General features: G+C 46.6%; 1 protein-coding gene across 1 annotated transcript in view; it reads left to right on the top strand.

The window, feature by feature from the left end:
- Positions 1-27060, top strand: part of HIVEP3 (HIVEP zinc finger 3) — a gene marked incomplete at its 5' end in the record, with an annotated part of 68859 nt that overhangs the window by 21383 nt on the left and 20416 nt on the right. Inside the window, one exon of the mRNA XM_082494332.1 lies at positions 22940-23115. Within this exon, the coding sequence (XP_082350458.1) occupies positions 22940-23115 (176 nt within the window). The remainder of the gene's footprint in view (positions 1-22939; positions 23116-27060) is intronic.

Below are 27060 nucleotides of genomic sequence, written 5' to 3'. Positions count from 1 at the left end.
AGATGCACCTAGCCAAGTTTTTATAACCCTTTCAATTTTTGGGGGTGCTTTGGCTTCTTGTAGACCCCGGCCATGATTGAACTGGTTTGTGTAACTCTTGGTTGGGTTAGCGGCACAGTAGCGGCACTTTCAAAGAGCAAATATTTCTTGCAGATGTTTTAGATCAGCAGTTAAACCAGTGGTTTTCAATGTTTGTGAATTTCCTGACATTCTTATTTAAACAAACTATTTGATGGCAGAATTATGTGGTTTTCAAGGTTGCAAGAGGCTGAGCGCTTACGCCGCTCTTCTCAGGTTCAACTGTATGTATTTCAGTCCCCGTATAAGACCAAAGAGCGTGGGGTTATCTGCGAAGCGTTGGTCTGAACTGTGCCAGAGCAGCCTGTGCCTGCAAGCTGGTTTTGATAAAATAAGAACCTTTCCCAAACGTGAACTGAGCAAAGACCTTCATTGCTAAAAATACAACCCCTCTGCTTGGCAGGAGAGCTGCTGTGGGGTGAGGGACTGGAGGCTGTAAGGTGACTGGAGTTGGGCACTGGGGAGGGACGCTGTGCTGCAGGAGGGCACATCATGGGGGTATAGTGATGCTGGAGAAATACAGTAGGTAAAATTGAGCCTTGGGGGTGGTTAGGCTCAAGATTGATGAGTTTTTCACAAGAATTCAGAAAGTCGGAGTAATGTTTGGCGTGTGCTTACTCAGGCGGTGTACAATGTAGGGGTTGGGGGAAGTCGTTTTTTCCATGGCTCTGTTATTGCCTTGGTTTGTGGATATTTTCCTTCTTTCCCAACATGGTACAAGGTTGAGAACTGCAGTGAGATCTCCTGTGTGTGTGGGGGAATATAGGGTCACAGTACAAAAAAAGGATAATTAGTTTATTTACCCAGGTTGTGAATGGCTTTGAGTTTTAGAGCTGTAACATGCTAGTTTTGCTGCAAAGTGTCATTAATAACAGTAATTTATTATGAATTCAGCTCTTCATGTGTTGAATCTTGAGTTAAATTTGTTGAACCGAAATCTGAGCTCATCACTCAAAGAAGGGCTTAATCTTCCGAGGTGCTGAGTGATGGGCAGCGCTCGTTGAGTCATTAAGAGCTGTGGGCATTTGTGCCTGTGCACATTGGACCTTTACATGGATGTCACTGTGTGAGTTTCATAAGCTTTTCATAAGCTCATTCGCAGCATCCATGAAAGAAAACTGTGGCCCTACTGCATGGTTGCACCATTAACGCTGACAGTAAATTAAGAAAGTGCTAATTCATTGCGAAGGGTACTTGCAGGTGGCAGCAGTCTATGAAAATAGAAGCGTTCTGGGAGGTGCCAGTCCTGGGCTGTGAACATTACCACTTTACCGGCAGAGAAAGTGATGGTGATTTCCGACCCCGCGCCGCTGAGCCCCGCTGCATCGCCGCACTCCGCAGGGCGCCTCGGCATAAAGCGCCCTTGGGTCTCTCTGCTGGAGACTTGGGCAGTCTTTTATTTCTTGCAGCGAAGAGCAGAGAGTTAAAATAGCTTCTAACTCTGCCTCCCCCTCCTTCAGAAGGGGACTTCATGGTCCTCCTTTTCCTGCCCAGCCCAGAAATGCTGGAGGGCAGAGGACACATCAGCAGTAACGGCAGCCAGTTATTTTTGCGCAGTCTCTGTGGCCTTCCTGCCGTCTCTGAAGAATTGTGAGCCGTGTCACCAGAACCGCCAAAGCCTCCAGCAGCCGAGGTCACATCTGGAGCAGTGGGTTCGTGAACTGTGCCTGGGATCAGACAGCTTCATGTTCCTCTGCAGATGGCCCCATCAAGGGAACTCCCAGCTGGATGGTGCTCCCACCAGTGCTGGTGGTTGTTGGCAGCCTCCTACCACTTGATGTTTATCTAAGAGAGGGGAAGACGAGTGGTTTTGAGGAGGAGTCGCCTCAGATTCTTGCAGGGTTTAGGGTCACCTTGTCTTCAGACAGCAGCACGTCTTCCAGCAGAGGCATAGCTGGGAGCAAGCCCACGTGTCCCATATGAAGATGTGTACGTGAGAGACCCCCAGAAGCCTGCGTGTCCCTCCCTCGCTTGAGAAAAAGTGCCACAATCATAAGATAAGCAAGGCTGGATGGTTTTATAACTTTCTAGAGATAAAAATGAATATATTTTGGTCTCAGCAAAATTGAGCGTGCTACACTGCTACGTTTGACAGACTCCCTTGCGCGCATGCAAAATATATAGAGACAGAGTTCTGGGCAGGGATTTATGTGATGCTTCTTTTTTTTTTTTTTAAAGAGGGAAATATCCTGAAGTGTTAGCACAGAAAGGGGTTTCCTGAAATATATGAAGAATGGTCTTTACTCCCCTGGGTGGTACACCCTCTGGGTAGGTTGAGTCGTGTCTGCAATAAACCATGTGCTGTTGAGTTCGTCAAGTTCTACTCTCATCTCAGAGAAGGAACCAGAGATCTCTTCCCTGTTCCTTGGGGGTTATTCTGACTCCCTGTACCCCAGCCTTTCTGCCGGGTGGGCAGCAGCTTCTCCAGCGGCAGGAGAGGGCTTTTAGCTGCGTGCCCTTGGTGTCACATAGCTGATCCCTCTGTGGAAAGCCAGTGTGTGTGATGCAGCCTGACTTTGTTTTTCTCTGATGAACATGGTCAAAACCAGCCGCTGTAAATAGGACGGTGCCACCAGAGTATTCAGGTCTATGAAGTCCTGTCTGCATGACTAATTTGGTCTGGGCAGGCAGCTTGGAGGTGACTGAGGTGAAACGAGGGGAATCCTACCCTAAGTAAGCATCTGCTGAAGTTTAACCTGGAAAAAACATGCTGTGCTGCAAGTTCTCCATCCTCAGCACCTTTATATGATTGAGCCCGACAGCAGCACCTTCCCACGGTTATCTGGGGGAGCTCTCTCTGTGCGGGGCTTTTCCCTGGTACATTCAGGATGTGTTTGCATTTTACCAACTCATCATATGCAACTGTCGAATACAACCTTTCCTGTCCGGATATAGAAGAGATGCTCTTCTGGCTCCTATTCTGCATGCCAACAGTGGCAATCTGGGTCTGTCTCAGTCCATTCCGGAAAATGGAAGGAAAAAGTAATTTCCCTAGTGCTTTGTCCACATAGAGCCCTCTCGGCACCCTCTCACACTGCCTGCTCGCTCCATATCACAACAGACACGAGCTGGTGTCACTAACAAGAGTCTCCACAGCTCAGCACCACCCTGCCTGTTGTCTCTTTTTGGTTGCAGAAACATCATCTCCTGCCCCGGGTGACAACCAGGCTGAAGTGTCAGGCTAATATGCATTATTAGCTCATTACAACTTTTAATATTGCAATAAAGTACCCAACTTTATTGAGGAAAAGATTGATTTAATAACTCTAGGTCTGGTGTAATATCCCGAGTAGCCCTGACAGCATCGCTTCAGCAATAACAAAGCAGGTGACTGGGCACCAAAGCTCTTCTCTGTCTTGCCAAGTCCACCCAGCATCCAGAATTTTTCTCTTCCAAGGACAGATCCCTCTGGTGCTAAAATCAGTGGTGCTTCATTTACCTGTAGATTGTTCAGGTCACTGTCTAATCTCTCAGATTTACCTCCTGAAGAGGAAACAACAGGAGAACTCAACTTTCATGTAGGGCAGAGGTCAGTGACCTAAGTTTTTTATTCAGGAAGGATCCTCAGTGCCCATCAAAAGGAGAAAATCTTGTTCAGCCCGAGATGCTCTCCACTGCCCATGTATTACATTTTCAAACCTTTCTTCCCTGCTGCAAAGAGCTCTCTGAAAACATCTGCCAACCTTCTCTTTCCTCCTTCAACTCACCTCTACTCTCAGATATCTACAGAAAAGATGACAGCATTTAGGCTGCTGTGCCAGGACATCCCAACACATCACACTGCCCCGTGCTGTCCTGTTGTTTGCCCACACTGTCGACCAGTGTCCATCTGCTCTGTCTTCATATATCCTTGGGGCAGGAACTCTATAGGGTACAAAGCAGTTTTTTATTCTGTGTGCAGTGCTTGCGTAGTGGACCTGTAGGCACCAGGTTAAGACAAATAACAGTGTTCCTGGCTTGGAAAATCTTCCTGGTTTATGTGTGCAGGGTACTGGACCCACAGTGAAAGCCACTGTGTGCAGAAGGGGGGCTGGCAGGGCTGAAGAAGACTCGTTCTGACCCGTGAGGGGAAGCTAACGAGAGCAGCCGGTCTGCAGTGCAGAGACACGATCCGTAGGAGCTCCGCTGCCGTTGCCAGCTCCTTTCTCTTGTGAGCTACCAGAGAACTGCTGTGCGGTGACAGCTTTCACCCGCTCCTGCTTTGGGCTGGATGTTGCGCTGGAGCCTCAAAGTGAAAGCCCTTCGATGTCATCAGCAGACCTCGGGGACTCTCAGGGGACTCTTTTCTTAATACATTTTTCATCCTGTTTAAACACTCTCCCCCTCCCCCAAACCTTATGATCCTCCACCATTTGCACACGCAAACATTGGCACGTTTTCTCTCTGTGTTATCTCTGCGAGATTTCCATGGGAAACTTTCCAAGGAGGGATTATTTCACAGTCCCTTTCAACCCACAGGGGAGGCGGCCGGACCCGCGGCATTTTCCATCAGTGACTTGGGAGCCGCTCGCCTCCTCCCACCAGCTCCGCATTCTTTGGAGGGAGAAATCCACACTGCCGGTGTGTCTCCGTGCCGGCGATCGAGGGGCTGCATCCCTGCCTTACTCATTTTCCCAGCTGACTTGCTGCTTTGTGTCTCTGATCTCACCCACCAGCGTGGCATAACGTCTGGGAACAGACGGGCCAGCACGGTCCCGCAGCCCTTGCAGGAATGCAGGGGGTGCATCCTTGAAAAGTGGGGGCTCCCGGCGGGAAGCGGTGAGACCTGCGTCGGCCGTCTGTGCTCAATGATGGTCCCGTGAGAACCGCTGTGCTACTGGGGCTTACGAAAACATTCGCCTGTCATAGATCTGTTATCTGCAGTTGTAAAACTGTATCTGTAGAAATGGTTTCTAAAACTAGCAGGATGTAAGGGAGACTGTCCGTGGCTGAAGAATATTTAGGGACTTCTAAAAGAAATTACTTAAAAATGTAGAGATACTGCTTAAGCTACAGAAGAGTATGATCTTGGCATAATTATATTTTTTTATTATTATTACAATCATTATACTCTGAAACTTCTGCACAGCAATTATCTAATGCACCAGCTCAAAGCAGATGCCTGAGAGAGCGGTGTTTTGGTTTTGTTTTTTTTTTAAAGTTCAGTTTCAGAAAAATGACTGGGAAAATAGCATTATGGGTTTTCCAGATTTTTTCCTCAATAATTGTGGTATCTAATGCGCTTCGGTTCCAAGTTAAAAGATGAGGGTTTTGAACTGTAGGTCCTGCAAAGCACAACTCTGGCTCTGCTCGCCTCCTCACACATCATCACGCGTAATGAAGGCTCTACCCCTGGTTACCCTTGTGCTGCCCTGTTTCCTTCAATTGCTTTGCGTTTGGGATCGGAGCTGCCTAAATCGTTGCGTTGATTATGTGCAAGAAAGAACAGTATCCAGCTCTCTCTCTCTGGGCTGTCTTGGGTTTTGCAGCAATAGCAGAAGAGGGAAATCGCAAACTTTTTTCAGTTGCTGAAGTCAAAAGTTCTGACTCTGAAGATGCCCTGGGGAGCTGCGGTGAGATGGGAAGGGGCACTCCTCACCCTGTGGCGAGCGGCCCTGGGCAGCCACGGGGCAGTTGAAACTTTGATGAAGACTGCATGGCTGATGAAGGAAGGTCCCTGGGGATGTGTGATTTTGTACAGATGTGGGAATAGTTGTCACCAGACTCCTTCCAGAGTGCCTGGGCTGGAGGAGCGAGCTGCCTAGCTGGCAAGAATTCAGTCGCTTGGTCAACAGTTCATTTACAATGCGTGGGCCCAGTTCATGCCGGCTGAAGCAAGCCTCTGCTCGACCCTGCCTACAGCCCGTGTCCAGGCCCTCGCACTGGCCCTGTGCTTGAGGGCAAGTTGCATTGAGGCCCGCCCATATTTTGGCTGTGGAAACACTAGAAGAGCATTCTGGTGTTCATAGGTTCAGTGGGACTGATGACTTACTGCCTCTTGCCAGGTGTTTCACAACACAGGTCCTCCCCACGGGTCGGTGGTTCCTCTTCATTATTAGAGACGAGCAGAGCTTAAAATCTTCTCATCCTGCTAGCCCAGATGGGCGCCTGAGGGTCAAGGCACTTCTCTCCAGCTCATCTGGAATCTCTTACCTGTCTAGAATCGGTCTGAAATTTGGTAGGACAAAAGTTTCTTATGCAGTTCCTGGCGTTTCTGCTGTCCAGTTGGACTGATGGTATCTCAGGCCTCCTTGGGATTAGTTCTCCTTTCCTTGCTTGGCCTTGACCCGAGACAGGAAGCACAGGAAATGAGAAATGATTGAATCAGTTCTTACAAATTGGTTTGTCTCAGATCCAGTTTGAAGAATGGGTAAAAGCCTGGGAGGAGTCTGAGGCTCTCGTTTCCTTGAAGCATTTCTCTATCTACCAGAATAACGTACAGAATTTCATTAATAATTACAACCCCTAGGTCCTGTAGAGCAGAATGAGGGTTGACGTGATGGTCTGCATGTAGGTGATAATCTAAGCCAAATCCATTAGGTCCTCCGGGATGTCGAAATGTCATAATAACCTAAGTGGCTTTGGGTAATTTGTCAGTGGTATTTATAGCTGGAGATCACAAATTCACCAACCGTCAATACCCAGTGGTAATAAGGGCAAGAACAGACCAGAAAGTGATACTTACTCAGTATTTTTGTTACTAGTGGGTCTCGGATTGTCTTTGCTGTGCTTTTGTTACCTTTGGGGGAAAAAGGGACCAGGCAGCTGGACTTGCTTTTGTTTCCTACATTTCAATATAGCCAGAGGCTTTTTGGCTTCCATGCTATAGAAATAAATCTAGTCTATTATTATTATTTATTGTTATGACTTATTAAGAACTTTCACTGGGGAGTTGGACCTCACTTAGGGAAGTGTCAGACTCGGTGGAACCGGTCTATTCCCCTCCGCCTTCCAGCAGCCGGCGGTCGGCAGAGCCAAGGTGCGTAACTCAGAAGAGTCAGCTGGCAGGAAACCCCAGGACCCTTCTAGCAAGGAGAGGGGCTCCGACATTTTGAGGTCAGCCTCAGGTTAGCCCAGGGAAGTTCACGCTGCAAGAAACCTTGAAGGGTTCGGCCGATGACGCCAGTCCCATCTACAGTGCCATCTCGCTGTGGTCTTTCTGAAGGGCTTGAGACTCCAAAGGGGACCATTTCTCCTGCAAACACAGCCTGCTGCTTCCAACCAGCCCCCTGGCTTTGGTGAAGCTTCGCATGGGATTGGCAGTAGGGTTGTCTGGGCTGTCTTGTGAAGACATTTGGAAATTAAGCATTTGTCTTGAAGAAGTTATTCCATCATGTGCAGGATATCAGGTTCCAAGATTCTTTGAAATCAAGGCACTTCCTGTTATTTCAACGCGTAACCGGGCCGCCACTTGGATGGGCTTTGGGTTATTGTTAATGGCAGGCAGTCTTAGACATTCAGTTTTTATTGTGCCAACAGTTTATGGATGGGTATTCATGTCGCTGGTGAAGTAGTGAATGAAATTCAATACTCCCTGCAGGGCTCTTGCTGGGGCTGCTGGAAGCCTTCTACACTTGGAGAAGAAGTGTTTGGGTTTCTATTGCTAAGTAACAAAAGGACGGGGATAAAAACAGTTCCTGAACAGCACCCCCCTCCCAAGCCCCCGTACACCTACATTGAGAGCTGAGCACTGTAGCCTCTTCATACAAACTAGAGAGGAAGACTGTGTTCCCCAAGGAGAACTTCTCCAGTGTGTAATGGTGGAGGCAGAGGAACTTGAGAGGAAGCTTTTTTTCTTTCACCATTCCTGTTGTTCATATGGATTCCTCCTGTGATGCTCCCAAAGGCTTAACAGTCAGGAGCAGTGGGAATGAAGATGTAGGAGGTCGCTGTAAAAGCATCCTTGCCGAAGTCTTTCATAAAGTCTTTCAGAAGTAAGCTTACGTGTAAGGAAAATGGGCTGAAGCCCCATGAGACAAGAGGAAAAGAGATGTGACAAAGCAGACATCCACCAGTGAACGGGTTTGGTCTGAGTCATTTTTGTGGCTCATTTGTATAGAAGGATCAGTCCTTCTTATTCCGTCTGTGCATATCTTCACAATAACATGATTAGCGTTACTAAAGTTGGCTGATACTAAAGGGAAGCTGAAAGTAACCAGTGATCCCTGTATTACATTGCAGCCTTCTCTGAGAGAAAGAAGTAGCATCTCCACTGCTTGCAGGGAGCTTCTGAAATTTGCTTGAGTGAGTCAGCTGCACCAGAAAATACCTTTTCTTCCTCTTGTGAAATACTTTAAGTTTTACTCAAATAAGAATGTCTGAAAATGCCTTTCTCTCACTTGGAGCACTCAGGGGATTTAAGTAGGTGGCCTCGCCAAACAGTAAGGAAACACAAGGATCCTATAAGACAGGACATCCATTTCCATCAGCACTGAGGATGCTAGCTGTGAACAGGGGCACTTGGCCGGTGGAAGAGTCTTCAAGTTGCTAATGCTATTAAAATACCAGGTTCTGTAGCTCTGACTGCAGTTCACATCTCATCCACTCTAATGAATGCCAAAATGCTCTTCATTGCCCATTTGGGTGATTAGAAATGTTCATAATAAAATGCATTTATTGATGTTAAAAAATAATAAAAATTTGGAAATGTCATATGACATCTCTTCCAAAGGTTGTCAACATTAAAAACAAAATCTAAAGGATCATCATCTAAGTTGTGGTCAGAGCTGTAGGACTTATGGTTAAGTGGACAAACTTACAGGTAGTATTTCCTCATTTCTAATTAATGGAATTTGCAACTTTAAGTGCAAATATATTTTATTTTATTTCTGATTTATTGATACAGATTTTTTTAATTGGCAATATATACTGTAATTAGAAATAGTGCATAAGACATGGAGACATAACACTTTACTCCTGAGGCAAGGTGTGCAGACTTGATAGCAGCAGTTAACATTTCCCAGACGTGTCTAAGCCGTGAAATGAAACCCAGTACAGAAGTGCCTAAAGTCCAGAGTGATTAAATCGGTCCGATTTGGGGTAGGGCTGATGGACTTACTTGCGCAAAGCTCCAGTAGAATGGGCAAACAGCCCTGGCCACTCCATGGCAGCCCTGTGGAAATGCTGGTTCAGGCTGTGTTCGCCGTACTGATCCGGGTAAAATCATCTCTGGCATCGTTTTGGTGAAAGGTTCGAACTCAGGGCTGAAAAGCTATTGACGCATAAGTTTGGTCTGTTCAATTCTTTTAGCTCCTTGTTATTACTGAGATCTTCTTTGCCATGCGTTGGGGCTGTTCACGCTGCAGCTCATAGCTCTCCAGGAATGCTGGTGAGCAGGTTATTTCTGATACGTGAAAAAACCTTAGGAACCGTGAATTAACAGTGGACATTGTGGATCCCGGTCTGGGTTTCTTCTTGTCCCGCTTAGTGAAGTGTAAAGTGATGTCCCGATGCCCCATTCAGATGCGGCGGCGCTGTGCCCCCCCTTTTGCGCTCCCACTGCAGAGGAGTAAATAACCGGAGGAGGAGTGGGACACGGGGGAGCCGGGCTCGGAGTGCCTCGCTCCAGAGCAGCAGCAGAACAATGCAGTTAAATTTCCCTTGTGCGGTGTTCGTCTTAATTACCGTTTTTCGTTATGTGCAGAAATTTGGCTTTTTTTAACGCAACAGTGTTTTAGTCTAAAAATGTGCAACATGGCTTTTGCTTTTTTTCTTTTCTTTTTTTTTCTTTTTTAACAATGAAACAACCAACCTCATTAGGTGTCAGCCACATAAGTCTCACCACAAAAGCAATTAGCATTCAGGCTAAGCATAAAATATGTTAAAGACCTTACAAAATTGGCTGCTACGCTACAGATTTATTATAAAAGCCAGTAGATGGCTCTTTTTTTTCCTGCCGGCCTACCAGTAATTCCAGTGGCTGTGGATGGGACAGCTCCGTTTGTGGGTCAGTGATCTCTAAATGCAGAGGAATTACTTGCAGAAGATTAAGCAATAATTGGATGAAAGAATGTAAATATAGTTTTGGACAGAATACTAGAAAAAATTTCCAGCCCAGCCTTCTGTTAAGTGTCAGTTGAGTTTGTTTCTCAAGTGAAATGATGAAATTCCACTTTTTAATAATTTAAAACTAATCGATGTAGCAATGGAGAGCATACGGGGGCAGCGGTGATTTTTTTCTGTACCCGTCCCTGTCCCCAAGACCCACCATTGTGTTCTTTTGAGGTATAAGTTGTAAATGGGATATTTATTCATTTCTAATAGGCTGGAGAACAAGAAGGCTTGTGTCAGATGTGGTGACGGAAGAAAAAATGCATTTCTGTAACATAGTCACTGGAGTCAATGGTTACTCACCTTGTCCCATGGCAGGAATATTAAGCTTTTTCCACCTTGACTCGTGTTAGGTAACAGGGGCCAGTCTGATAACAGCACACCCCTGTGCTGCATCTTAATGACATGGCATCTGGCAAAAACTAAACCCGGGTCCAAAACGGAGGAAGCAGAGCACCCTGAACCCCTCAGAATGGAGAGGCACCACCCAGAGAGCTCGAGGAGGAGACAACTGTGTCCGGGAGACAGGCGGCTTTAGGAAGAATTCCTCAAAAATTAAATCTTCTGGACCAGCCCAGAGGTGTTGAGCATCCCCTGTGTATCCCAGTCGGACCAGGAGGGCTTTGAAAGCCAGAGGAAATTCATCCACAAATGGAACAAACTTTGAGTCACAGGAAACTGTCACTCCAGAAAGCAGATTTTTTTGCCAGAATATGGCTATCGAGAGATTCCACTGACTCTTACATCAGAGATCTACTTAATTCTGTAGTGTGTGCATTGCAGCAGTTAATATATGGCTAATTAGAGTCGGAAGTATTGATAGTATTTACCCGTGTAAGTAATAACCGGCTCAAATCAAGATTACTGTAAGAAACGGACTTGACTGAAAAGGACTGGATTTCTGCTGGGCCTCTGAAGATTCTGCTTCTCGAATAAAAAATGTCAGCAAATGTAAAAAATGTTAATTAATAGCATCAACCTTTCAACAAATGGTGTAGGAAAGAAGCTGCTTGAAATAAACGTGGAGGTGAATATAATGTGGTGGTATCCAACCCGAACGAGGCGTTGCGTGTACCCTAAAAGCGTGTTTTTGTCAAAACTGGTGGTCTTTTATACGGACACACAGAGACTCACCAACAAAATGCGTTTGTGTTTAGGCATCTCGGAAGCCAAACCTTCATAATGATAATTTCTTCGAATGTTTGTAACTGGGTTAGAATAAGCTCTAGAGTATGTTGGTAGCAGCTTCAAAACAGAGACGGGGGGGGGGGGGGGGGGGGAAAGATCCTGGAGCTAACAACCGCGGAACATGAGGAGTGGGAGGAACGTATTGATGTAGGCGCTTACTTCTTACGTTGGATATTTCCATTCAACATCCCGAGTACTGTTTGAAGTAATTCTTGAGTCATAACTGACCTCAATCCAAAACAGTTTCTTCAAGAATTTGATGATCTGTTTAGGACCAACAAGTGGGACAGACCCATACATGCCTCCAAAAATACAGGTCCTGCAGGGAGCGCGGTTAGTGCTGAGCAATAACGCACTGCAGTGAGGCCGTCAAACACAGCCCTTCCTCGTCGACACGACAAGCAACAGAAGGACAAGAAGGCAGCCTGTAATTAAAATAGCGATGGCATCCAGAATCATTCATAGCACTTGGAAAAATAGTTGCAGAAAGAGCTGTTTCAAGAACAAGAAGTATCTGTGTCAGACAAGAGTCACTTAGAGTCAGATAGAGTCATTAAATTTCAGATTCTCCGGAAATTGTTTAATCAATTCTGATGGGGGCGGAGGAGGAAGAAATGGGATTGAGACAGGTCATCTATGGGGATTTCCACGTTAGACTTTCTCTATGAATATTTCATGAATCAGCTGTATGAGTTTGTGGCGGTTGTGTTTTCTTTTTTTTTTTTTTTTTTTAAATCTGGTATTTTATTCTATTTGTATTTGATCTTCAAAAGGGAAAGGTGGCGTTGGAGCAGTGCCCTGGGAACAGTGCGCGTGCTTTCCCGTGTGGGTTTTTGTATCGTGACTTAACCTGTCTGACTGGCGCTGGGGAAAAAAAAAAAGCCCAGCCTTGCATTAGCAGTCATGCAGCATTAATTTATTCTAATAACATATAGGGAAATCTTCAGAAATGGGCACGTAGAGGTGGAAGGCAGACGTGATTTGTGTCGCTGCCATCATGTCCCTGTCACTGCAAAACACTGCAGCAGCTAATTACTTTCTGTTTTCTTTCCTGATTACGCCACCGTGGTGGTGGGACGAGCCGTTCAGGTGGCTCGTGCTCGGCAATGACTGACTTCTGCGTGGCATCTTCTGAGGATGGGGACACACGGCCCAATCATTAAACAAGACGTGAGAGGCTGTGGAAGTTTTTGCATTACCTCTCTGCTCTTGCAATCGGATTGAATGGAAGGGACGCCCAGCAGGGACTAATTAGCCTGTGCACACAATCGATGTAATTCCACATTTCTTCATGCTGAGGTGGCTAAAGCTGACCACCTGGCAGGGACGATGCGCTCACGTTCCACTGAAATACTTTCACCTTGTCGCGAATGTACTTTCATTTTTTTCAGTCTGGTTTCATCTCTAATTGCATTTGAGTAATCAAACCCGGCTTTTCAGCTTGCATGAAGCAGAGTAGTAATATTTACATTGATTTTTTTTTTTTGTCTGAAATAGATGTGTTTTTATAGCGGTTTGCAATGACAATTAAGTGATTAAAGCATAGAGAGGATGAAGTTGTATAACAGCAGATAGAGCCATAATGAGTATAACTGTAATTTTACTTTTAATAGACTGGAAGAGGTCTGATGCCACAACCCAAAATTGAATCAAGCTTTCACTCAAGCATAACATTTGGAGAAGTAATATAAAACTGCACTGGTTTTGCAGTTTTACATCCATACACAGCATTTGCTGGTATTGTGCTTGTTCTGTGTTGGATTAGTTTAATTGAAGGAAGTCCCATGGTCTGTCTTGGACATCCCCCACTGCTCAAGGGCCAGCTTGGGGACCAGCAATCAGACGGGAGCAGTCCTCCTGGGGCAGAGCAGCTCATGCAGTCGCAGATCCTCTTGTCCCTGTAGCCCACAACACTTCTTCAATCAAAATAGGCTCTACTGGCAAAAGGATTTGCTTTTGCTGATGGAGAAATGCCATTAAAAGTCATTCTCTGGCGTGTGTTTTTACACTAGTAAAAGCTTCCTGTGTGGATTTGGGTTGTTTATGCATATTTTCTGTATTGGTTTCACTCTGACTGTTTGTCTACCTCTGGAGACCGCTCTGTGTGTGTTACAGAGGTGTCAACATTTTTGCCAGCCCTTCCACTGAATTTACAGCAAGAAGCTGTGTCCAGTCAAAGGTGCTGTAGAGGCTGAACATGCTGGAGGTGTTACGCTGCTTCAGTCCACGCCATGTTTTTGTGCGGGGTAAACCTACTTGAAGACATTTTTCATATTTAGCTTAACTTTTCTGCTTCTTGGTTTCACTCTGTAGTTCTTAGGATAACTGTCAATAACAAATGTCGCTCCATCCTGACCATCACGTACATCCTTCCAGACCATTAGCCTGTCCCTAGACCTTTTGCTGTCTATGGTTCAGTATGATGTCTGAATCGTTCCCTTTTTTGTATGCTTTCCTCCCAAATTCATCTTTGCATCCATCCCCTTCACCAGACATGTTGTTTCCCTCCCATTTTTCCTGGTTTGCTGGCACCACTTGCATTCTGAAACACAAAAACCTGGACGCAGTGTCCCAGATGTGATCACATCAAGAGAGGTTTCCTTTGACTTGATGTTTTCACACCGATCTCCCAACATCCTGGTGGTCTGGCTGCCCTGTCACAGGGCAGTGCTATAGGAAGCAACTCCTGTGGCTTTTTTCCATGATATATGGGCTCTGCCAGCGTTCATTTTTGTAGGCAGGCTGGAGAATCACTGATCTGCTTTTGGACCGTGCCTTGACCACCCATGGTGCTAGCATCACTTCTGAAGCAGCTGGCGTGTCCCACGCAGCCCCAGTGCCACCAAGGTCGTGCTGACAGAGCTGTGATCACAAGGAGCACACTGCGGGGATACACCCACTTCATTGTTTCCCATTCAAAGAAATGTGGAAAATTGCCTTAGGTAAAATCTGAGCTGTGAGGACCCACCAGGGATATTATAAAAAGCAGAAAGGGTAACTTAGGCCTGAGCTGTCCTGTGTGATCTTTTTTTTTTTTCTTTTTTTTGCAGTGCCATAAAATTCCTCCTCCTATCTATGCTCAGATTCCCGCAGGGAGGAAATGAGCGGGATGCATTTATTCCTGAAGCTGCCTTTAGAGTTCCATGCAGAACTGATGCACGTTTTGCAGTCATGGTGAGCAGCATTGCTGGCAAGCCAAGGGGACATTTTGCTCTGTGGGACGCCAGCACTGCCAAAGAGCACCGGTTTCCATGCAAGCAGACGTGCTGTCCTGTGCGTTACGTGGGCTGGTGGCTGTATGAATGGTGTGTCTGTCCTCCAGCCAACAGCTAACCTCATGGCACACAGCAGAGAGGGGTTTACACGCAAGAAACCGGATGGTTCTTTGATCATCATCTCTTTTTACCTAAACAGACTGGATGATCATAGAATCATAGAATCATAGAATCATAGAATCATAGAATCATAGAATCATAGAATCATAGAATCATAGAATCATAGAATCATAGAATGGTTTAGGTTGGAAGGGACCTTGGAGATCAACCAGTTCCAACCCCCCTGCCCTGGGCAGGGACACCTCCCACCAGCCCAGGTTGCTCCAAGCCCCGTCCAACCTGGCCTTGAACACCTCCAGGGATGGGGCAGCCACAGCTTCTGGGGGCAACCTGCACCAGGGGCTCACCACCCTCACAGGGAAACATTTCTTCCTAATATCTAATCTGTCTCCCTTTTTCCAGTTTGAAGCCATTCCCCCTTGTCCTATCACTACATGCCTTTGTAAAAAGTCCTTCCCCAGCTCTCCTGGAGCCCCTTTAGGTTCTGGAAGGGGCTCTAAGGTCTCCCCAGAGCCTTCTCTTCTCCAGACTGAACACCCCCAACTCTCCCAGCCTGTCCTCATAGGAGAGGTGCTCCAGCCCTTGCAACATCTTCATGGCCCTCCTCTGGACCTGCTCCAACAGGTCCATGTCTTCCCTATGCTGGGGGAAGACATCTTCCCCTTTGAGGTGCTGGGCTTTGGTGAGGCTAAAGACCTTCCTGTGCAAAATGCTTTAAAGGGTTTCTTTAAAAAACGTGATCTGCTTTTGATATTACTTGATACAGAAATGACAATATTCGGTGCTCATGTAACTTTACCTGTTCAGTTCTCTAAGCAAGATTAGTCAATTCTGGTAGATTTTAAAAATAGCAACAGGGTGTCCTTGATTGGTACCTGTCCTGACATAGACAAATGGGGTTTCTGTCTGCTAACAATGCGTTCTTCTTCAATGCTTTCCAACTATTTCATGAAGATATTTCCCAATAAGTGACCAGTAGTTGGTGTGCTGCTCTGTACGTGGGTGGGACACACATAAGAATTCATAGAATCATAGAATGGTTTAGGTTGGAAAGGACCTTGAAGATCATCCAGTTCCCACCCCCCTGCCATAGGCAGGGACACCTCTCCCCAGCCCAGGTTGCCCAAGGCCACGTCCAGCCTGGCCTTGAACACCTCCAGGGATGAGGCCTCAACAACCTCTCTGGGCAACCTGTCCCAGTACTTCACCACCCTCACAGTGAAAAGCTTCTTCCTAATGTTTAATCTGAACCTGCCCTCTTCCAGTTTGAAGCCATTCCCCCTTGTTCTATTGCTACATGCCCCAGTAAAAAGTCCTTCCATGTCAGCAAGTCCAGAACTGGTAACACAAACATCACAAAAGTGTGTTTGTGAAGAGGTTCCCACTTTATGTAGTGAAATTAAATCTACAAAAATGAGTTGCTGACCTATGTATTTCTTTCATATATCCATTGTTTGGTCAGGAGAAGTTTTACAGAGCCTAGGGCCTGGAAAGAAGCTCTGGGCTTGGAACAAAAGTTCCTCTTCTGGCCTTGGCATGGCATCTTCACAAAGGGCTTGGGTTTAGAGATGATCCTCACTGTCATCTCTATGTAAAAAAAAAAAAAAAAAAATACAGGCGAGTTCTAACACACAGCTACCCGTGACAGAACAGTATCCTCCCCACTTTATGCAGAGATGTAATGTCCCATTTCAATGGGAAAGCATGGCAAGACCTGCTCTTTGGTGCCAGTGCCGGTGGGCTGTCACACTGCTGAGGCATTGGCCAAAGTGCTTGTGAAAATTGAGGAACATGTCCCTGCTCCTGCCCTCCTGAGAAGTCCTTCACTGTTCAGCAGGTGCCCCAAGCCCCACTGGCCTCCTCTCTCAGTGTGACAGGGCTGGGGAGGAAGGACGGGAGAAGCCCACAACCGTGTTTATTTACACCATGCCTTTTTCCACAGAGGTGGGCTCATATTCTCACCCTGGTGACTTTCAGAGTCTAGGAGACACTTCTGCAGTTGTTAGTCCCAACTGAAAGTGGTCCATGAAGGGAAAGCAGTAAATCCTGGCTTTGGTTTGCTTGATCTGCTGGGTACTTCCTCTGCACAGGTCTGAATCACACCTGAGACCTGGCCCTGAAAATCTGAGCAGCACTTTTAATGACATTTATTTAGTTAATGTGGATGATAGCATAGGTAAGTCTGTAAGTTTGCCTTCATTAGTGTTACTGTCCACTAACAGTGTGAATTTAGTCCATGTCTGCTGGGATGGAAAGGAAGTCCATCCCAAAATAGGGGAAATTCATAGCTGAGTACCAGCTGCATTTCCTTTTTAGGACTTGCAGTAGCTGGAGATGACAATGACTCTTAGCTAGGCCAACTACCCCATTCTGCATCTGAAGGTGTCTCATTTTGCTCCTGTCTCCTCATGAGATTGGATATTAGGAAAAATTTCTTCACCAAAAGGGTTGTCGGGCATTGGAACAGGCTGCCCAGGGACATGGTGGAGTATCCCTGGAGGTATTTAAAAGATGGGCAGACGTGGTGCTGAGGGACATGGCTTCATGGTAACTTGGCAGTGCTGGGTTAACGCTTGGGCTTGATGATCTTAAAGGTCTTCTCCAACCTAAATGATTCTTCTATGATTCTTCCTCACCCGTTGCTTTACCTGCCAGTCCATACTGTCTCTTGACAATCCTTGCTCTGCATAAGTGAATCACATTTACCCACATCTTGCTTTATTTTAAAACCACAAATTATAGAAGCCCTCAGATGTCGCCTTTTCTCAGAGTTGTTTAGACTTTACTTCTTTCTTCCATGTATACGAACAAACTTGGAATGGCCACAGAAACTCAGAGAAGAGATGTACTGGTTTTCCATGTGTTTCTGGTCACTTCTTGTGCGGAAGAGACATAATCAAAGCTGCAGGTTTTCTGATCACACAGCGTGTGTCTGTGGTCAGCAAGTTTGTTGTGGTGTCTCTCTGTCCTTCCATCCTGCAACCGCAAACAGCCATGGACCCGGAATGTGTGAGGAAGCTGAGCACAGCAGCAGTCCTGAGAGGGAGCTGCCTCCGTAGCATTTTAATCTGCCATCCATGATCAGCTGTAAGGGGGAGGGCTCCTGGTAGGGCACATCCACCCAGCTCCTCTGCTTGGGCAAAGAGCCCCGTGCCCTGGAGACGTTGCCTCACGTGGGGATGGCAGCAGTGGCTGCGCAGCCGCTCTTCCCATGACAGCAGTGTGCGTTGCTGATGAAGGGAAGATGTAATACCCCTCAGCCTCTGCGGGATTCCCCACGACTCCAAGCCGGCTATTTATTTGTCATCCGAATTAGCGTCCACTCAAAATGAGGGTCCCATTGCTTCAGGCACTGTGTTGTACCTGTGGCAGAAGATAGTCCCTGCCCCGATGTTTTACCGAGCAGAAGGAGCCGTAGGTTTGCGGCCTGTGAGGTGGTCATCTTTGATAGCGTAATCCTTCCAGTGTTATGTCGTATTTGAGCTGCTGAGACGTAATTCAAGGGCAAGATGATGTTCATAGTAACACCTTCATACCAGCTTCTTTGTGTCTGGCTGGCAGTGTCCCATTCAGCTCAGACTCCTGTCTTCTGCAGTTTCACTGGAGATTGGCAAGTGCTGTTTCCAGAAGATCCATTACTTCAGACGGGGAAGAGGGGCTTTCTGTGCCAGGTCCTCCCATATCCGTACCCAGCTCTTGCTCTTGCTGTATCATTCTTCGGAAGTTCGTTGTTTGTCTTGGTGAGATGGCCCTGTCTGGTAAATTGGGATACTAGAAGGTTTTATGATGCTTTTGGAAACCTGGAAATGACATTGTCTGGTCTGGATTTTGTAAAGAAATCCTTCTGTTTGTTCTGCTGTAGCTTGGCCTGAGTTCAGGGAGATTTCATAGCAACTGTCTGGCCTTAAGGACACACCTCCACGTGTGGTGATCCTTAACGCAGGCTCCGGTCTCGTAGGGTCTCCCGGCCTGGGCTTCCCTCGGGTGCGCCATGGGCAAGGCTAAGGGCTTCTGCTGCACGTGCAGTTTCAGAGTGCGGATTGCGGGTGTCGTCGTGGCAGAAGTGCTTGAATCATCTAGTAGGGAGCTGTGAGAAAGGCAATAAACCAACTAGTAATTAGTGACATTACACATTTATCAGCGATCTGTCAAATTTTGCAGGTGGCATAAAATATAAGTTAGATTAGTTAATGCCAGGACAGACTGTCAGGAACTTCTGAAAGGATTTAGCCAAGCCAGATGAGCGAGCAGCCTGACGGCAGATAAAAGGTGCCATCAATAAAACCAGAAGACTTCCACCAAAGGCAACAACTGGGGCTCCCCCGTCCACCAGACTGTGAACTAAATGCAGCAGCTCAGGAAACGGATCCGATATCCGATTCCTGCTACTCCGTACCAGAAATCCAAAAAGCAAACAAGTGAGTTGAACAAATGTCAAAACCATTCAAGGAAGTGCTTGTTCAGTCACTGCAAAATTAACCAGGGATGTTCTTTAGCACAATACATTATTGAGCTTCCAAATTCTGGAAGTTCACGAAAGCAGTGTGACTTGCAAATAATATGAGTGCAGCTGCTGTGCTGAGGCTGTGACCACCAAGGTCACATCGGCAAAGCCTTTGCAGGCCAAGGTAAGTCCCTGGCGGCTGTAGAAAGCAAGAGAGAAGGGGTGATTCAGCCCAACTGTGTCTCATAGTGAAGCACCGAGTCCCCCAGAAACCTGCTCTCCCTTCCTGCCCGGGAACCACCAAACTTCCTTCCCCCTCCGCTCTCCAAGGTTTTGTCATGTGGTTCTCAGCCACATGAAGATTTTGGATGTGTCTCACAGCACTGAGAGAAAAAAAAGAAGTGTATGTGGCTAAAAATGATAGTCAGGTATTTGTAACAGCAAATATTAAGAACTAAGCTGCCTAAAGCCTGCGAAGGAGTAAGTCCTTCACGGTTTTAGGTTTCAACTAAGGTTAAGGGAAAGAGCTGAGGCAAAGCTTTCTCCAGGTCCATGTTTTCCCATTTTGGGTTTTTTTTGTGACTCCTGACAGTGATGGCCACCAAGTCTCTGAATCTGGTAGTGCCCACAGCAGCAGCGATGCTGCCAGGGCTGTGCCGGTTCCTCTCACTCTGAGACGTTGTTTGTAGGGGTTGCACAAAAATCAACAGATGTGCATTTGCTAGCAGAACACAGCAAATAACCTTTCAAAACGTGCATCAAGTAACTGAATTTTTATCTTTGAAAGAACTATTTCTTAAATTAGTCTCTGAGCTCGTAATGGCCAGTCAGCCTCCTGGGTTTCAAATCGTCTTGGTATTCGATGGGAGCTGTGGCACTGTAGGAGGTGTATGTTGCTAACCAGAGGATTATGAATTCCACGGTGCTCTGGAAGAGAAGCCCAGATTTGCTGACACAACCTCCAACTGTGGATATTAGTGGGATCTGGTTACAGCAAACGTTACGGAGCAGGAAGATCCTTTGTCCAGGGTAAAACTTCACGTGAAGTGAGCTGTCATTAATTTGTCTTTCTGATGCAAATCATATGAGCGTATTAGATCCACGGAGAAACCAGCGTCATATTGAAGTAATTATCTCCATAAACATATTATAGCCCCGAATGTCGACAGATGGCATGTACAGCAGCCTTCTCTGTGTTACGGCAGTATCACCTCCCTTGCTTTCTGCTTCTTCTTCGGTTTGGTATTTCCTTAGGTTACCTTTCTTTTTCTGTTTCTTCCCTCTCCCCGTGTGTTTTACACATGGTCTCAGGGAGCTGTAGAAGAATATCTGCGTCGAAGGATGGCTCAGTCTCAGAGTGTCAGATAAACTGCACCGTCTAATTTCAGATTAAATCACGTGTTCCCTTTTATCCAGGAAAAGCCAGCCCCGATAGCTTTAATGAGGCTGACGAAGGGACTGTTGGACACAAAGAACTGGCTTAGAGATTTCCATGGGAGAGTGTAATTAAGGGTAGTGCAAGTACAAGGCTGATAAAGGAGCAATTTCATTTTTTAAATGGCAAGGTGATTACCAGCATAATGACAAAGAAAGGAGGGCGAGAAGGAATCCTCAAATATGAATTTGAACAGAAGAAGAGAAATCAGATTCCTTTTGCTGCTTTAGCTCTATGTCAGTGACTGAGTGAAAAAAGGGACATTGGCCATCTCTGACAATTAATTATGTGTACCCTGGTATCCGTACGGTTAAATGGAGGTGACTGGACATACTGGGGTGGAGATTGACAGTCAATGTGCGCTCTTCAGACACCAGCTCAGTCCCCTCTGGCCAAATAACAAGAACTTTGTGATGAAGGGTTTTTGGTATTGAGATTTTGGTTGGGTTTTTTTTTTTGGGGTGGGGTGGGGAGAGGGCACTGGAAAGCGCAGGTTAGATGGCATTGCTGTGGCGTCAGTTCCAGGAGATAGAATAGACTACCTGGGCTACCAGATGATGCTGGTTATGGTCTGGAGAACTTCTGTTGATGCTGAAGGACAGAAATAGAAGCTGTTCCCTCACATGCAGCTGTTGGACACCAAGACCTGGTTTTGCTGGTGCTGCCACTGGTATTCCAGGCTAGATTGGGGCTATCTAGATACCCATTTTTCCTCCCTCTTCTCTAGTCTGTCTGAACCTGCATAGGAGATCTGTGACCTCATCACCTCAATGCATGAGCAACTCATCATCTTTTAGGCACCTGCGCGCATCTCTCCTATGGAGCACAGCGGTGGCTCAGCCCAGACAGGGCCTCTTACAGACTGGACCTTGAGGCAGAGAGACCAGGACGTGGCAGGAGAGGAAGGGTTTAGTCCAGAGCTCACGTCTACCAGGTGGCATCCAGGAAGATTATTATGAATTTCACCTGTAGTAGGTCCCCCAAACACCCACGTGGAACTGAAGTTACCTCTACACTTCTCAAGTGAATGCAACAAAGTGGAGCCAAGGCCACGTGCGTTCTGCCTGGGTGGGAGACCAAGGGGTTGGTGCAGTGTGACTTACCTGCTTTTAAATCCACACTTGTGGGTAACTGGGATGTATTATCTTGGATGCATTCTGTGCGGACCACGCCATAATCATCCTGTCAGTTCAGGGCTGGATTCATGATCTTTGTGTATTTTTTACTCAGTTTTAAACAGTCTTTTTTTTTTTTTTTTTCATTATAAATACATTAATTTTTTGTTAGGGCTGTTTTTTCTCACCATTCTGGTTTGGAATAGGCTTTTTCAGGAAGACACTAAAAGATGGCTGATGGTGGTTCGTGTCTTTGGCTCCCCTATTAAGGTGCTTTAGAAGGTGTGATTTTCAAAGGTGGATGTTTGGAGGTTTCTGAGGACCAGACATAATTCATACTGGATAGAAAAAAAGTGAGTTGCAGGAAGTACCATGGTTCAAAAATTTGGCCTCTTAAAAATCTGAGGGGACCAATTTCATGTTACCTTATTCTTCTTGTGCTGCAAGTACAGGAAATTACAGACTCCATTTGCTGAACGGCAGGAGGCTAAATGATTTGTCTCACTCTCACAAATATTTTTCAAAACCACATCATGTAGCCTTCCCTATGCAATAATGCGTGGACAGAAAATAAATGAATATACAATGTGAAGGAAGGATGACCAATCTCATTCTCGTGGTTAAACCTAAGTCATGATATTGTGCCAAAGATAAAAAAGCCTGGAGTCTGCAGTGTTTATGTTTAGTGTTAGCAGAATGTATTTAAAAAAATGGATGTTTTCTTCTCTTTGTGTCCATTCTGGGTGTCTCATTCTAGCAGGAGTCTGTGCAGGGACCACAACTTGCAGTGGGGCATCACAGTCTTCTCAGGTGGTTTTTACCATTGTCCCAATGGGTGAGAAAGGTTGTATCACAAGAGGTTGAGCTAGGATGTATTTTCTCAGTACTTTGCACAGTGCAGTGAGACTCTGCATATTTTAAAACACAAGATAGGCTGAGAGAGAGGTGATTCGGGTAGCCAGGCTGGACTGTGAAATGTCTCGTTCAGACTATTACGAGTGCCTCAGTTTGTGTTTGCGGATCAGGACATCTGGGTGACCCTGTGACTTGATCTCAGACTTTGGGCTCTTTGTACAAAGAAGCAGGTGTAGGGCATTAGAACGTATTCCTGAAGAGGACATAGGCATCTGGGCAAAAGCTTTTGAAGATATTTTGAATTTAGCTCAATTACCCAGAGCTAGCAAATGGTAAATGAGACCGGTGGTGTCAATAACATGCTGAATTAATCCAGGAAAGTTGTGACTACTTTTGAGGTGGGAATCTTCTTTTTTTTTTTTTTTTTTTTTTTTTTTATCACGACACCTGTTGCTCATAGGTACAAATCAAACGAAGAGTATGTGTATGTGCGAGGCCGTGGAAGAGGGAAGTATGTATGTGAGGAGTGTGGAATTCGCTGCAAGAAACCCAGCATGCTGAAGAAACACATTCGCACGCACACAGACGTCAGGCCATATGTCTGCAAGTACTGTAACTTTGCTTTTAAAACCAAAGGTAAGAGACAGTCAGCTCCTAGCTCCTCTGCTTAGTGTATTGACTTACGAGCCTTCCTGGGGGCGCTGGCGAAGGGGAAGAGAAAGCCTTCCCAGGGTCTGGAAAACCCCAGGACTCGGAGGGAGGGGGATGAAGGAGTCTTAAATTGGCTGAAGTTTTCAGAAGAAGACCAGCCCTGTGTTGAGCTGTGTTGCAGTGGAGAGCGCTGGCTGCGCGTGCCAGGCTGCAGCAGAGCATCCACGCCATCCTATTTGTGCTTCTTCAAGGGAGCGATCCTGAAATAGAGCTTCACTGGCAGGGATTTATAAACAAAACCACCCCGGAATGAGAGCAGGAGCTCCTGGGTACAGGCAAACATCCCTGACCGAGCACCTGGAGACAGTCTTTGGGTGGCTTTTTATGCTGGTGCTCTCAAGATCTGTTTGCGCTGCACTTTTTCATCCTTCGCAGTTGCATGTAGCTTCGACATTTTCTATATCATATCAATAGCCTTTTTCGCTAAAGACCTCCATTCCAGGGCATCTAGTCATTAATGATCCACATCCTCGCTACCACCTGATATTCTTGTGAAGTGACCTTCTTCATTGCCTCAGTCAGTGTGTGAGTGAACTCTATCAGGAACATGCAAAACTACCTGCAAAATAAAGTCTCTTCCCAGACATTGTGGGTAAAATTTTCAAAAGTGCCAGAGGTGCCCAGGTCCCTTTATCTTCTAATAAAAGCCTGGCACCGTGGGTTTGACAGTTCTCCCCTCCATCTTTGGTTGCAGCAAGTCTTGCAATAAAGATGTCGAGTTCAGTTTCATAGAATCACAGAATGGTGGGGATCGGAAGGGACCTCTGGAGCTCCCCAAGTCCCACCCCCCGCCAGAGCGGGGGCACCTCCAGCAGTGGCACAGGACACCTCCAGGCAGGTTTGGAATGGCTCCAGAGTGGGAGACTCCCCCCCCCTCTCTGGGCAGCTGTGCCAGTGCTCTGCCGCCCGCACAGGAGAGAAGTCCCTCCTCAGGTTGAGATGGAACTTCCTATGGTCACGTTTGTGCCCATTACCTCTTCTCCTGTCACTGGGCATCACTGAAAAAAGGCTGTTCCCATCCCCCCGGCACCCTCCCTTTAAGGATTGGTAAGTATTGATATATCCCCCCTCAGTCTTCTCTTCTCCAGACTGAACAGCCCCAAGTCCCTCAGCCTTTTCTCGTAAGAATGATGCTCCCATCTCCTCATCATCTTTGTAGCCCTTTGCTGGACCCTCTCCAGCAGTTCCCTCTCCTTCTTGACCCGGGGAGCCCCGAACTGGACACAGTGCTCCAGATGTGGCCTCCCCAGGGCAGAGCAGAGGGGGAGGATGACCTCCCTCGCCCTGCTGGCCACACTCTGCTTGATGCCCCCCACGATGCCATTGGCCTTCTTGGCCACCAGGGCACACTGCTGGCTCATGGGCATCCTGTTGTCCCCCAGGACTCCCAGGTCCCTTTCCACAGAGCTGCTCTCCAGCAGGTCAGCCCCCAACCTGTACTGGTCCGTGGGGTTATTCCTCCCCAGTTGCAGTACCCTACACTTGCCCTTGTGTAACTTCATAAGGTTTCTCTCTCTCTTGATTATAGTTTGGCATAAATATAAAATGTCTGTTGTCTGTAGCTCCATCATTGCGAATCTCAGAAGGCAACACAGTTAATTACTCTAGAAGAGCGTCAGCCCCCAAAAAACGAGTGCTGCCCAGGGAAGCGGCACCATGTGGTTGTGGGGAGGAGGTAGTGGGTGCTGCGTGGACCGCGGCACATGCGCTTACCCAGACGTGGTGATGGAGGGCACGTCTGGGCGAGACAAGTGACCCAGACACCGGGTGATTCAGGGTGGGCAGTGCCTAGAGCTGATGGCTTTGATGGTAAAGCTGGCGGGTGATTTCTGGGTAATGAAGTGTTGGTAATCACCAGGCGTATGGGCGCATAGGGAAGTGATACCGAATTTGGGGCCAAATTCTTGTCAGACACATGCAGCAGATCCGAGCGACAGCTCTTTCTCTCCCTCCCAGCCCGGAGCTATTTCTGGTTCATTCTCTTTCTCTTTCCCTCTTGCTTTTGTTACTTTGTTCTGAGGTTTTCCTTTGAGAGGTGAATCCATTCAGCCTCTTCCGTCACTTCACGTTGCTTTCCACCATGCTTCTGTTAGGTTTTTCTTCAAGATGCTGCGATCAAACCATCCTTTTCGCCACCTCTCCAACTGCTTCGCTCTTCATCTCTGCTCCCTCCAAACGCACAAACTGTCAGCACTGGCTGTGCCAATGGCACACCGCAAACAGCCGCTTGCCTCCAAGGGACTGCCCTTCTCCAGCTTTGCAGGAAAGGAAGGCTGCGTGCAAATGCTTCCATCAAAAAAACTTCAAAAAACCAACCAACCAACCAAACAAACAAAAAAAAAAACCAAAAAACCCCAGTGTTGGGATTTGAATGCAAAACTATCCATTTGCCTATGGATGCATGAGAGGGCAGAACTTCCCCGGAGCACTGATTTCAGGTCAAATAGTTGCATGACGGTAACTTGGCATTGCATGAAAATGGCTCTTTGCTGGAAGGGGGCGACAGTCAGAGCCCCGGCTGTGTCCTGGGAGCAAGCTGATACTCCACAGGACTGCAGCACTTGGGGAAAAGCTCAGCACTTGGGGAAAAGCCTTTTGCTTTGCTGAGGGAGACACGAGGACCTTTGGAAGAGTTTCTGGAGAGTGAGAAAAAGATCAGCTTTGGGTGCTGATAAAATCATCACTTAAAGCCCTGTAACTGAATCATTGCTGTTGGTGATGGGGTGCGAACCAGAGGTCCGGGAGGTTTGCAGAACTGGAGGTTTCACAGCTTATTTTGCAGACGTCTAGAATAAGTTTGTTTGTGCCCTGATTCATTAGGATCCTCCTTCCTGGTGTGCAGTTTTGCAACCACAATTAAGTGCAGAATGGAGAAGCTGGAACTCTCGCTACGGGGCTGCACTTGTGAAAAAATATAAGCTGAGTTGGAGCTCTTTTAGAAATCAGATTTCCAAAGTTAATTTTAGCCTTCAGCGTAAACTCAAAGGGGATATCTGTGGAGCTGTCTTCATTTTGGCCGTGGTAGATCTCTCCAGCATGATCTAATGCTCTAAACTCTCAAGTAGGGCTGGAAGCAGTTAAACGGTTTTTTATTATTATTTTTAATGAGGATCTTTATCTGGTTAAAATGTACCTCCCCCCCGCCCCTGAAAATCCATATCTGTGTTCCAAGAACTGTGAAAAATTTTGCAAAAGAAAGAGCTTTAAATATTTTCCCCTTTTCACTAACTATGCTGTTTGTCTGCTTTTTGTGCATTTCTGTCGCTGTAAACGAAGCTGTTCCCTTGGATTACAGAACTGCAGGGAAATGTTTTGGGTTTTTTTTATTATTTTAAAGCAATGAGATTTTTGTGTGCTCACTTAGCTGATGGAAACAGCAGCCTTGGAAATTTGGTTTGTAAAGATTTATTTGATTTTACGTTTCTGGACCAGATATAAACGTGCCTCTTTAATGAGGTGTCTCTACCTCCACTGTAGCAGCGCTCTCCTAAGAGGTTTGTTACCGTGGCCTCCAAGAGGTTGTTTAAAAGAAGTTAAGCAGCTTCTTCATTGTTTTCTCACCAGGAAGGAAATTAGGAAAAAGCTGCAATCTAACAATTTTCCCTTTCAGGAAGGTCAGGGAGAGCTTTTCCCTTGACCACCTTCCCAGAGGGGACAGGAACCGCCAGCCCTTCCCTTGTCACTCATCTCCAGACCCTCGAGGGACGCGCAGCCCCTTTCCTCACTTCTTCTCTTGGGTGACGTGGGGATGTGGGTCAGCGTTGGCACGCTAATTTCCCTCCTGTGCAGACATTATCCTTTACCACAGCTATTTTCTGCTCTCACTCAGGCTCACATCAGACTCTCACGTCCTGGTTGCTTAAGGTTTCT

This window comes from Vanellus vanellus (assembly GCF_965231255.1).
Source record: "Vanellus vanellus genome assembly, chromosome: 22".
Classification (NCBI taxonomy): Eukaryota; Metazoa; Chordata; class Aves; order Charadriiformes; family Charadriidae; genus Vanellus; species Vanellus vanellus.
The sequence above is the reverse complement of the archived record's forward strand: the minus strand, read 5'-3'. Positions and strand labels throughout refer to the sequence as shown.